This window comes from Natator depressus, chromosome 9, assembly GCF_965152275.1.
Source record: "Natator depressus isolate rNatDep1 chromosome 9, rNatDep2.hap1, whole genome shotgun sequence".
Taxonomy (NCBI): domain Eukaryota; kingdom Metazoa; phylum Chordata; order Testudines; family Cheloniidae; genus Natator; species Natator depressus.
The window spans coordinates 80,933,496-80,945,576 of record NC_134242.1 but is presented as its reverse complement, the minus strand read 5'-3'; the positions used below and the strand labels follow the sequence as shown (position 1 = coordinate 80,945,576).

Here is a 12,081-nt window from a genome sequence, read left to right as displayed (position 1 = left end):
GCAGGTATAGTGACAATAATTATGCCTGCAATCACGAAAATCTGAGCCAAGATCAATAAAAGATTCATGTCATTCAGAGAGATGTATGACATTGCTCTTTTAACAAATGCCTACTAGTGAATCAGGCCCATAGTTCTCTGCACCTTGTGTTGCCATTTACACCTGTGCAAAGCTGGTGTAAAACACTACCATTCTGATTTGGATTCACTTTGCACTCATTTCCTGTTTGGCCAGGCGAGCTCATCAGCACAGGTGACCATGCAGTCCCAGAATCAAAAAAGAGCTCCAACATGGACCGAACGGGAGGTACTGGATCTGATCGCTGTACGGGGAGAGGAATCCGTGCTATCAGAACTACGTTCCAAAAGATGAAATGCCAAAACATTTCAAAAAATCTCAGAGGCCATGAGGGACAGAGGCTACATCAGGGATGCAACACAGTGCCGCGTGAAACTTAAGGAGCTCAGACAAGCGTACCAGAAAACCAAAGAATCAAATGGACGCTCTGGGACAGAGCCCCAGACATGCCACTTCTACGCTGAGCTACATGCAATTCTAGGAGGGGCCGCCACCACTACCCCACCCCAGTCCATGGACTCCGAGGACGGGATACTCTCCGCCATGGCTGAGGATTTTGCAGATGAGGAGGAGGAGGACGAGCTTGGGGAGAGCACACAGCACACCGTTCTCCCCGACAGCCAGGATCTTTTTATCACTCTGACTGAAATACCCTACCAACCCAACGAAGCCAGAGAAGGGACCTCTGGTGAGTGTACCTTTTAAAATATAATACATGTTATAAAAACAAGCGTTTTTTAATGATTAAGTAGCCCTGAGGACTTGGGATGCATTCGTGGCCAGTACTGCTACTGGAAAAGTCTGTTAACGTGTCTGGGGATGGAGAGGAAATCCTCCAGGGACATCTCCATGAAGCTCTCCTGGAGGTACTCTAAAAGCCTTTGCAGAAGGTTTCTGGGGAGAGCAGCCTTATTCCGTCCTCCATGGTAGGACACTTTACATGGTAGGCCATGCTAGTAGCAAGTAATCTGGTATCACTGCATGACAAAGCCTGGCAGCGAGTGGTCCCGGTGTTTGCTGGCATTCAAGCAACATCCGTTCTTTATCTCTCTGTGTTATCCTCAGGAGAGTGATATCGTTCACGGTAACCTGGTTGAAATAGGGGAATTTGATTAAGGGGACATTCAGAGGTGGCCGTTCCTACTGGGCTGTTTGCCTGTGGCTGAAAAGAAATCCTCCCCGCTGTTAGCCATGCTGTGGGAGGGGGGGCCATTGGTGCTGAGCTGTTCGCGTTTGGCTAGGAGGGATCTTCCCTGATACCACCCAGGCGGTGGGGGGAGGGGAAAAGTGATCATCCCAGAGAATTGGATGGGGGAGGGGGTTAGTTTGGTTTCTGCTGCTGCACGTTAACAGGAAAACTGCAGCAGTAAATGGCCAACTCAACGGGCTTTGCTTGGTATGGGAAAGGAGGGGGCTGCTGTTATGAAGGTTGCAGAAGCCGAAAGACTATGGCTTACCATGGCCACCTGCAAGCCGAATTCTGTTGCCCGGCCCTGCGTGTATGATCTCTAACACCAAAGCCGCAGGCACTCAATATAAGATGCAAAATGCGACCTTGTACCAAAATCACATGTGCTATGTAATGTGAATACTGTTGTTCACCATGAAAGAGTATAGCCATTGTTCTGTAAAATGTATCTTTTTAAATACTTCACTCCCTTTTTTTCCTCCAGCAGCTGCAAATGTTTTAAGCCTCCCTCCTCCGTCCCAGAGGCTATCTCAGATAAGGCGGCGAAAAAAACGCACGCGCGTTGAAATGTTCTCTGAGCTCATGCAGTCGTCCAGCACTGACAGAGCTGTGTGGAGGGACACAATAGCAGAGTACAGGACGGTGGCCGATGAACGTGAGGAGAGGTGGCGGCAGGAAGATCAGAGGAGGCATGAGGAAACGCTGGGGATACTGCGGGATCAAACGGACATGCTCTGGCATCTGGTGGAGGTTCATGAATGGCAGCAGGATCACAGGCTGCCGCTGCAGCCCCTGCTTAACTGCCCTCCCTCCTCCCCAAGTTCCATAGCCTCCTCAGCCAAACGCCCAAGAATGCGGGGTGGGAGGCTCCAGGCACCCAACCACTCCATCCCAGTGGACAGCCCAAGCAACAGAAGGCTGGCATTCAACAAGTTTTAAAGTGGCCTTTTCCTTCCCATCTACCCTCCTCCCACACCCCACCTGGGCTATCTTGTGAGTTATCTCCCTATTTTTATAATCAATTAATAAAGAATACATGTTTTTTAAATGATAGTGACTTTATTTCCTTTGCAAGCAAGCTGTGATCAAAGGCGGGAGGGTGGGTGGCTTACAGGGAATTAGAGTCAACCAAGGGGACGGGTTTTCATCAAGGAGAAACAAACAGAAGTGTCACACAGTACCCTGGCCAGTCATGAAACTGGTTTTCAAAGTTTCTCTGATGCTCACCGCTTCCTGCTGTGCTCTTCTAACTACCCTGGTGTCTGGCTGCGCGTATTCAGTGGCCAGGCGATTTGCATCAACCTCCCACCCCGCCATAAACGTCTCCCCCTTACTCTCACAGAGACTGTGGAGCACACAACAAGCAGCAATAACAATGGGAATACTGGTTTCGCTGAGGTCTGAGCGAGTCAGTAAACTGCGCCAGCGACCCTTTAAACATCCAAATGCACACTCTACCACCATTCTGCACTTGCTCAGCCTATAGTTGAACAGCTCCTGACTACTGTCCAGGGTGCCTGTGTACGGCTTCATGAGCCATGGCATTAAGGGGTAGGCTGGGTCCCCAAGGATAACTATAGGCATTTCAACATCCCCAACAGTTATTTTCTGGTCTGGGAAGTAAATCCCTTCCTGCAGCCGTTTAAACAGACCAGAGTTCCTGAAGACACGAGCGTCATGAATCTTTCCCGGCCATCCCACGTTGATGCTGGTGAAATGTCCCTTGTGATCCACCAGTGCTTGCAGCACCACTGAAAAGTACCCCTTGCGGTTTATGTACTGGCTGCCCTTGTGGTCCGGTCCCAAGATAGGGATATGCGTTCTGTCTATAGCCCCACCACAGTTAGGGAATCCCATTGCAGCAAAGCCATCTAGTATGACCTGCACATTTCCCAGAGTCACTACCTTTGATAGCAGCAGCTCAGTGATTGCATTGGCTACTTGCATCACAGCAACCCCCACAGTAGATTTGCCCACTCCAAATTGATTACTGACTGACCGGTAGCTGTCTGGCATTGCAAGCTTCCACAGGGCTATTGCCACTCGCTTGTGAACTGTGAGGGCTGCTCTCATCTTGGTATTCTTGCGCTTCAGGGCAGGGGAAAGCAAATCACAAAGTTCCATGAAAGTGCCCTTATGCATATGAAAGTTTCGGAGCCATGGGAATCATCCCAGACCTGCAAGACTATGTGGTCCCACCACTCTGTGCTTGTTTCCCGGGCCCAGAATCGGAGTTCCACGGCATGAGCCTGCCCCATTAACACCATGATCTCCAAATTGTGGGGGAACGCGGTTTTAGAGAAAAGTGTGTTCATGTCCTCATCACCGCACTGCCGTCGCCTCCTCACCTGGTTTTTCAGGTGCTGGTTCTGCATACACTGCACGATAATGCACCAGGTGTCTACAATGGTCATAACTGCTGTGGTGAGCTGAACGGGTTCCATGCTTGCTGTGCTATGGCTGCTCCTGCTCGGGCAATCCAGGGAAAAGGGCGCGAAACGATTGTTTGCCATTGCTCTGGCGGAGGGAGGGACGACTGACAACATGGCTTACAGGGTTGGCTTACAGGGAATTAAAATCAACAAAGGGGGTGGCTTTGCGAGAAACAGAATGGCCCTCTCAAGGACAGAACTCCAAACCTCAAGGATAGAACTCAAAACTGGGTTTAGCAGGCCGTTGATTTCATGGAGGGAGGGAGGAGAAAATGAATACAAAACAAATCTGGTCTATTTCTTGTTTTGATCCACTTCATCTATCTTTATATATCTTGCTGGCAGCAGACTGTGCAGTACGACCGCTAGCCATCGTCATCTCCTGGGTGCTCGGCAGAAGACGGTGCAATATGACTGCTGGCCATCGTCTTCTGCTGGCTGCAGATTAAAAGACAGTGCACTGCCAGTAGGACTGAATCGCCATGAGACGAAACTTAAAAGGGAAATGACATGGCTGAGTCACTCCCATGTTTGCCCAGGCGCCGCTGACCTCATCGAGGTCGGTTAAAAGAGCATCCTGGACTACGTCGATGACGGCTACCAGTCATACTGCACTGTCTGCTGCCAAAAGGCAATAAACTGTTATTGTGTAGCAATGCAGTACCGCGTCTGCCAGCACCCAGGAGACATACGGTGACAGTGAGCTGAGCGGGCTCCATGCTTGCCGTGGTATGGCGTCTGCGCAGGTAACTCAAGAAAAAAGGCTTAAAACGATTGTCTGCCCTTGCTTTCACGGAGGGAGGGAGGGAGGGAGGGAAGGGGGCCTGACGATATGTACCCAGAACCACCCGCGACAATGTTTTAGCCCCATCAGGCACTGGGATTTCTACCCAGAATTCAAATGGGTGGAGGAGACTGCGGGAACTATGGGATAGCTACCCACAGTGCAACGCTCCGGAAGTCGACGGTTGCCTCGGAACTGTGGACACACTCCGCCGACTACATGCACTTACAGCATTTGTGTGGGGACACACACAATCGACTGTATAAAAACACTTTCTACAAAACCGACTTCTATAAATTCAACCTAATTTCATAGTGTAGACAAGGCCAAATGATTTAATTTGGGAGAGAGAACAGGAAAATGGCCACACTGTAAATCAACCCAAGGGGGCTATGGGAACTCAGATTAAAGGGAGGGGAAGGTCTAAAACAGTCTTTCTGGCTCTTCTGTCTCCAGCATTAAACCATTTAATCTGTAAATCCTTGAGTTTTGATATGTGATTCTTGCTGTGCCATAGGATTTATTAATGTTTTGATGAGTTAGAACAGGCTGAAGGATTTTACACTCATGCTATCGAGCACCCACACAAATTGTGGAGTCTGAACATGTGATTCTGATCTCAGTTTTGGCCTGTCACATTGGATGATAAAATACTAACTATAATAAAAATGACTAACAAGACATTAGCTACCTCTATCTCAGAGAAATGGCCTAGCGGCGTAAGCCAAGAACTCTTGAGGTCTATTTCCTCCTCTGCCACTAACTTGCTGTGTGGCCATGGGTACATTGTTTCACCTTTCTGAGCCTCAGGGGATCTGAGAAGGATTAATTAGGTAATGCTTGTAAAGCTTCTGTAACTCCTAAATTGTTTTTATGCATTTTAGGTACCCCGTGGTACTACACACACACTTATTTGCCAGGATCCACACTGCCTTGCAAGCTTCCATTAAATCAAACAATTCAAAGATTCCATTAACATATATAATAAAAAGAGAGATGATTAATGATTAACAGCTCATCCAGAAATTTCCTCCCCAAAGTCCAGGCCTTCGACATGATTCTTTAGTGTTACTCTGAATTTCTTTCCGCATTAATTTCAATCAGTCATGAGATTCCTGGAAAAGCGCCTTGGGGAACTTGTTCACACCCACTGCCACAGCAGATAACTTCGCATTCTAAACTCAGGCATTTGACTCCTATCTGTTTGGACATATGAGCTGCTCAGCACTGCTTTGGGAGGCAAGATATTTTTATATTCCCAGAAACAGCACAAAGTAGAGAGAGGAATTATCATTTACTGTTGTAATAGCTGCAAAACAGGGCAGAAAGCAAACCCATATGAACTGCCCTGTTACTCGTGGAATTAACCAGACGGTATACATTTCATGTATATGCTCTCAAGATATATACTAAATAATGTTGTAAACAGTAAATGATACCTAAGTGTAAGGATTCTTCAGTGACTATGGGGACCTGCGCCCTTTTGGTTTAAACAGAGGCAAGGCTAGAAGGCCCAGATCTTCAAAGGTATTTAGACACCTACCACCCATTGAAGTTAGGCATCTAAATACCTTTGAGGATCTGGGCTGAGGGCATCATGACTGAATAGTAAGATGTCCTGGGACATTCCTCTCTCTGTTACTGACCAGGATTTTTGGAATAATGCTAGTAAGAAAAAAAAATAATCCATCCCCGGTTTGCACAAGATTCAGAACATGCATAAATTGCCTAACCCACTGTTGGTACAATGTAAATAATAATTACTTCACACCCTGGGACAAGATGCTTTCTGCGTGTTCAGTGAGTTCAGCCTAGCCATTCAGACAGCCAAAATTGTGTTCAATAAAGTTGCTATTACTTTGTATTAATATTCACACAAGGCTCCCAGCAACCTGTAATAGAAGAGCAATGTTACAGTGCAAGGATGCAGCATGAACACAGATGTTGGAAAAGCACTTTATATTTGGATGTTGTTTCAAACATTGATATCCTGTTGCTTGTATCAGTCTCTTTTTAACCAAGAGTCTCCCAAAATGAAAATGCTTGCAATTTCTTTGACTTCAATAATAAAACTTGATACGGATCATAAAAATAAAATGTGACCTTTTTTAAAAGCACACTTTTTTTTTTTTAAGTTTTAAAAAATCTGACCCTCCCTGTTACTCACATGCACAATGTTCAGCGTACACGAAAGGGGTTGCAGAAATGGAGGCAATGTTTGCAATAGTTATGGTAGTAATCTTTCCGTGTCTATTCATAGCTTTATGGATTATAAAACCAGATGGGACTAACGTGATCTAGTCTGACCTCCTGCATAAAACAGGCAGTAGGACTTCCTGGAATGACTCCCTGTTTGAACGGCAGTATATCTTAAAAACTTTCAATCTTGATTTTAGAAATCTCCAGTGACAGATAATCCACCACCGCCCTGAGGTCAATTGTTCCAATGGCTAATTACCCTCATTAATAAAAATGTGCAATATATTTCTAGTCTAAACCTGCCCCGCTTCAACTTCTAGCCGTTGGAACTTCTTGCTACGCCTTTATCTGCTAGATTGAAGAGCTATCAAATTTCTGTTCCCCATGTAGGTATTTTTAGACAGTGATCAAGTCACCTGCTAGCTTTCTCTTTGTTAAAATAAACAGATTGAGCTCCTAGTATCTTTTCCAATCCTTTAATCATTCTCATAGGTCTTCTCTAAACTCTCCTCAATTTATCAACATCCTCCTTGAATTGTGAACACCAGACCTGGACTCACTATTCCAGTAGTGGTCACCAACTACAGAGCTAGTAATAATCTCCTTACTCCTGTCCTACAGTCTCCTGTTTATACACCCTGTGACATTATCTGATTAAAATATGACCACATAGGTCATTGTTGCAACCACTGTTATATATTTGCAACAAATCTTGTACAAAAGGTAGCATGTCAGATGTCTATGAAACGGTTATGATTATGCTATCTGTATGCACGTATCATTTTGGTATTTGAAGTTATGAGTATTGGCTCTATACCTGGATTTCAAATGTTTGCTCCTTGGGTAATGCTCACAAGGTAGTTAGCCTGCACATCTTGGAGGTACTATTCAAATTAAGTGGCTCATCAAGAAACACTTAATTGACAGTGGATCATGGGAGATGCCCATCTACACTAAATGGACCGTCCTGCAAACGGACTGTCTGGGGTATAGGTAATGGCTTCTACTGCATGGGCATGTGACTTGCCCATGTGACTCCAAACACTATCTTGTCACCTGTAATTTTCCACTAGCTGTGCTGAGGGCTTTGTTTAAAACAATGGGTTTCCCTCCACATGGCAGAAGATATAAAAGGCCCTGGAGACTCCTCCATTTTGCCTCTATCCTGCTCCAGCCTCTTTCCTGCCCAAACCTCTGGACTTTGGACTATACTAATGGGAGGTTTCAGAGTAACCGCCGTGTTAGTCTGTATTCGCAAAAAGAAAAGGAGTACTTGTGGCACCTTAGAGACTAACCAATTTATTTGAGCATAAGCTTTCGTGAGCTACAGCTCACTTCATTGGATGCAATGGGAACATTCTAACCAATGTATTGAGGACCTTCCAATGATTTGGAAGTAGACAGAGACTTGACTTAAGCCAGCAGTTTATTCCATCACTGCTACAAGCCTGAACCAAGAACTTTGCATTTATTGTATGTATTTGATTCCTTTAACCAATTTTAACTCTCATCTTTCTTTCTTTTTCTTTTTTTTTTTATAAATAAATCTTTAAATTTTAGATATTAAAGGATTGGCATCAGCGTGATTTTTGGGTAAGATCTGAGTTATATATTGACCTGGGTGTGTGGCTGGTCCTTTGGGATCAGAAGAACCTTTTATTTGAAGAGACTGGTTTTAAAGAACCACTCATCTCTAAGTCTAGTGTTTTTGGTGGTAATACAGGACTGGAATGCCTGAGGAAACTGCTTTTATGACTTCTTGTTAGCCAGTGCGGTGAAAGAGAAGTTTACTTTTGTTGCTGGTTTGATATATCCTATGGGGGATTAGCCACCAGTCTTGGGGTGTATCTGCCGTATTTTTCAACAGTTTGTCCTGAATTTGGCAGTTTATGGTTAGCTGATTATCCACCATGATCTCCACGTCTTTTTCAAAATCCCCCATCTTGTAAGGATAGCCTATATTATTTGTTCCTAGATGGATGACTTTACATTTGGCCTTATTGAAATGCATATTGTTTGTTTGAGCCCAGTTTATCAAGCAATCTACATCGCTCTGTGCTAGTGATTTATCCTCTTCATTATTTATCAATCTCACAATCTTTGTGTCACCTGCAACCTTTATCAGTAATTATTTTATGTTTTCTTATTCTAGTCCACTGATAAGAATGCAGAGCATAGAGCCAAGAACTGATCCCTATGGGACTCCACTAGAAACACACCTGCTTGAGCATGATTTAACATTATATTTCAAGACCTGTCAGTTAGCCAGTTTTTAATCTTTTTGTGTGCCATGTTGATTTTGTATTATTCTAGTTTCTTAATCAAAATGTCATGCAGTAACAAGTCAAATGCCTTACAGAAGTCTACGTATCTTACACCAACACCTATATCAAGCAAACTTGTAATCATTACAAAAATCAATTTGGCTTGACAAGATCTATTTTCCATAAACCCTTGTTAATTGGCATTAATTATGGTACCCTGCTTCAATTCTTTATTAATCAAGTCCCATACCAGCCATTCCATTTTTTTGCCCAGGATCAATGTCAGGCTGACATCCCTATAATTTCCCAGGTCATCCAGTTTGCCCTTTATAAATATAAAAGCAACATAAGCTTTCTTTCAGTCCTCTAGAACTTCCCTGTGTTCTAAACCTTATTAACAACCAGCATTAATGATAGAGAGAGTTCCTCAGCCACCGTTTAAAAAACTCCTGGATGCAAATTATCCAGTCCTGCTGATTTGAAAATGTCTAACTTTAGTAGCTGCTGTTTGAACATCCTCTTGAATTCTTGTTGGAATGGAAACTATTTCATCATCATCATATGAGGAATACATTATTTAGCTTTATCCTAAACACAGAACAGAAATATTTATTGAACTGCTTCTACTATTTCCATTGAACTGCTTCTGCCACGTTTTATTATTGACAATTTTACCATTTCCATCTAGTAATGGACCAATACCGTAGTCTTAAGTCAAATAAATCCTATATTTTAAGAGCTTTTCCCATAGCAATGTGATGCTGTAATATTATTTATCTTACTCTTGTGTTTTGTGTGATCATTTACACAAAGTTTAATAAACTATTATTCAAAAATATATTTATTTTTGTTATCTATACCTGATATCTATGGCCAGTACAACAATAGACAGATTTTCTGCGCTGACTGTAAGAGAGCAGTAACAATGGGCCTGACTGTGCATCCCTTATCTACATGTGCATCTGCATTCAGAGAAGACCTTCTGTGTACAGCTCTCCCCTTCCCAGGCATGAGTACGTGGGTGGGTTCAGCCACCTCTGTAGTAGCATCTCCCCTAGCCCTGCTCACCCAATTCAGAGCCAGCCTCTTTTAGCAGGCCAAGGGAGAAGAGTAGGCAGGGGACAAGGGCAGTGGAAGAATAATGCAGCCTGTCAAGCCACCTTTCGGTGGAGCCTTACTTTAGCTGACCTTCTGAGATATCTGGGGCATGGGGGTGGCATGTGACCTATTTCATAGAGGAACCCCACCTCCCTAATGGGAATGATCAGAGTGGGGATAAGCTTGTAGGGATTTCTTCCTCTTTAAGCCTCTCCTAAGGTCTTTCCTGAAGGAGGGGCTGGTAGGGAACACTGTATTTATGTCAAGTCTTCTAACATTAACCAGAATGCCAATGCTCGCATATTCAGAATAAGGGCTAATGCTCTGTCCTTAACTCATTCCGTTGTTCTAAAGTGTTAGAGTACAGAATAACTTTTGAACATTTTTCAAATGTGTACATGTCTCTCCATTCGTCTGTTTATCTAATCAACATAGGGCCTGTTAGCACCTCAGGAAAGCACTGGTTCAGTAACGATTTGGGGAGAAAAGGAAAGGGGACTAAATCACCAATGCCACTGTGATGGGGTGGACTAGATCCATAGGCCTCCTGCTGGAGGCCTCACAGCCCTGCCTCATCCTGCCTCAAAAAAGAGCAGAGGACAAGTCCTCCAAGCAGCCTAGATGGGCCAGAAAGGCCATATAAAAAGAAGCAGCAGAGGCAGAGAAGTCAGTTGCTTCCTAGAGCTTGAAGAGGGAGAACTTGATGCCTGACTGGCTGGAAGAGCAGCAGGACCATGGACAGCTCACTGCAGGCAGGACTGAGCCCAGGAAGGGCTGCTGAAGACCAGTTGGCTGGAAGAGCAGTAGGATCATGGACAGGTAACTGCAGGCAGGCTGAGCCCAGGGACCCCAGAACCTAGCCAGACCAGGCCAGGGTACTGTGATGGGCCCTGCTGGTCTGATTGAAGACTGAGCCTAGGTGAATGCTGCCAAAAGGACACTAACTGAGGGTACTGAGATTGGCCCCTGTTGGGCTGTTAAAGAAGGTAGTGCCTCTGGGGAAGAAGCCTTGATGCTACAGCCCCATACCAGGGCTGTGAGCAAGAACTAGAGACTGTATACCTCAGAAGGAGGGGACAGTGTGTGTGACTCGGCTGGAGGGCTCAGTTGCTGAAGACCTGCTGAAAGAAACATTGGCCGCTGGGGGGGGGTGCGCAAAGAGGGGGATGCTTGCGAGAGGCTGGTGCCACCCCATTATAAGTACAGAAAACAGGCTCACACCCAACCAGAAAGGGGGTGCCTGCGAGAGGTGGGTGCCACTCTGTTCAAAACTGAATGACTGCAGGCATATATCGGCCAGAGAGGAAGCGCTCGCGAGAGGCGGGTGCTGATGCCATTACAGCCATGTACCTGCTCAAACCCAGGCCTACTTAAGACTCCAAGTTAAGAGGACTGCTTACATGAGTAAACAAATGTATCTACAGAAGTGTTTGCAGCATCAGGTCCTTAGTCTGTAAGATCTAACAAATTCACATCCTGAGATGTGCTAGATGCAAGCCATATTGGTGGTGTTCAACGTCATTTACCTCTTTTAGTTTCTGACTCTACTGTTACTACTATGTACAGGATTTGAGTTTATTTTATTTTTTTGGGGGGAAAGATGCTTTTCTTATCTGTCACTGAATACCAAATAACCAGTTTTTGAGGCTCAAGGGGATTTAAAAGCAGATGTATTTACCAGCTCAGAAGGAAAAGACATTAAACTTACCAGTGAAAAGTGTTGTAATTGTCTTTCTCTGAACACACATTATCAAATCAAAAACACTTTAAGATGAGTTACATGTTGGATTTATTGTAGATTTGGATTCTTTCTCTATGCCAGGAAGTTCTCTATATACAAAGTTATTTTTTTCCTGAAGTCTCTTTGAAATAAGATGCTTCTACACAGAACCTGTGATTTTCAGAGTGGCAATCGGGCACTGAAATCCCGCAGTGGCTCTGAAAAGGTTTGAGAACCAGGGTATCTGTTGCACAAAGCAAGCACTAGGTCCCTTGGCAAAATGGCAACTGTGTTTCCCTAGCAGCCTGCAACCACCC

The 12,081-nt window shown here is 44.7% G+C and overlaps 1 protein-coding gene across 1 annotated transcript; it reads left to right on the top strand.

Moving 5' to 3' along the window:
* The first annotated feature begins 297 nt into the window (after positions 1-297).
* On the top strand, positions 298-8,873 carry LOC141993234 (zinc finger and SCAN domain-containing protein 29-like). The gene is made up of 3 exons (XM_074962662.1): positions 298-766; positions 1,755-2,011; positions 8,835-8,873. The coding sequence occupies exons 1-3, from the start codon at positions 406-408 to the stop codon at positions 8,871-8,873; spliced, it is 657 nt and encodes a 218-aa protein (XP_074818763.1). The 5' UTR covers positions 298-405.
* The last annotated feature ends 3,208 nt before the right edge of the window (positions 8,874-12,081 follow it).

Bases quoted from the DNA above. Each gene is read 5' to 3' on its own strand.
- LOC141993234 (XM_074962662.1), top strand. From the start codon at position 406: ATGAGGGACAGAGGCTACATCAGGGATGCAACACAGTGCCGCGTGAAA. The intron at 767-1,754 runs GTGAGTGTACCT...TTCCTCCAGCAG, and splicing joins AGCCAGAGAAGGGACCTCTG to CTGCAAATGTTTTAAGCCTC. The intron at 2,012-8,834 runs GTGGAGGTTCAT...TTCTTATTCTAG, and splicing joins CGGACATGCTCTGGCATCTG to TCCACTGATAAGAATGCAGA.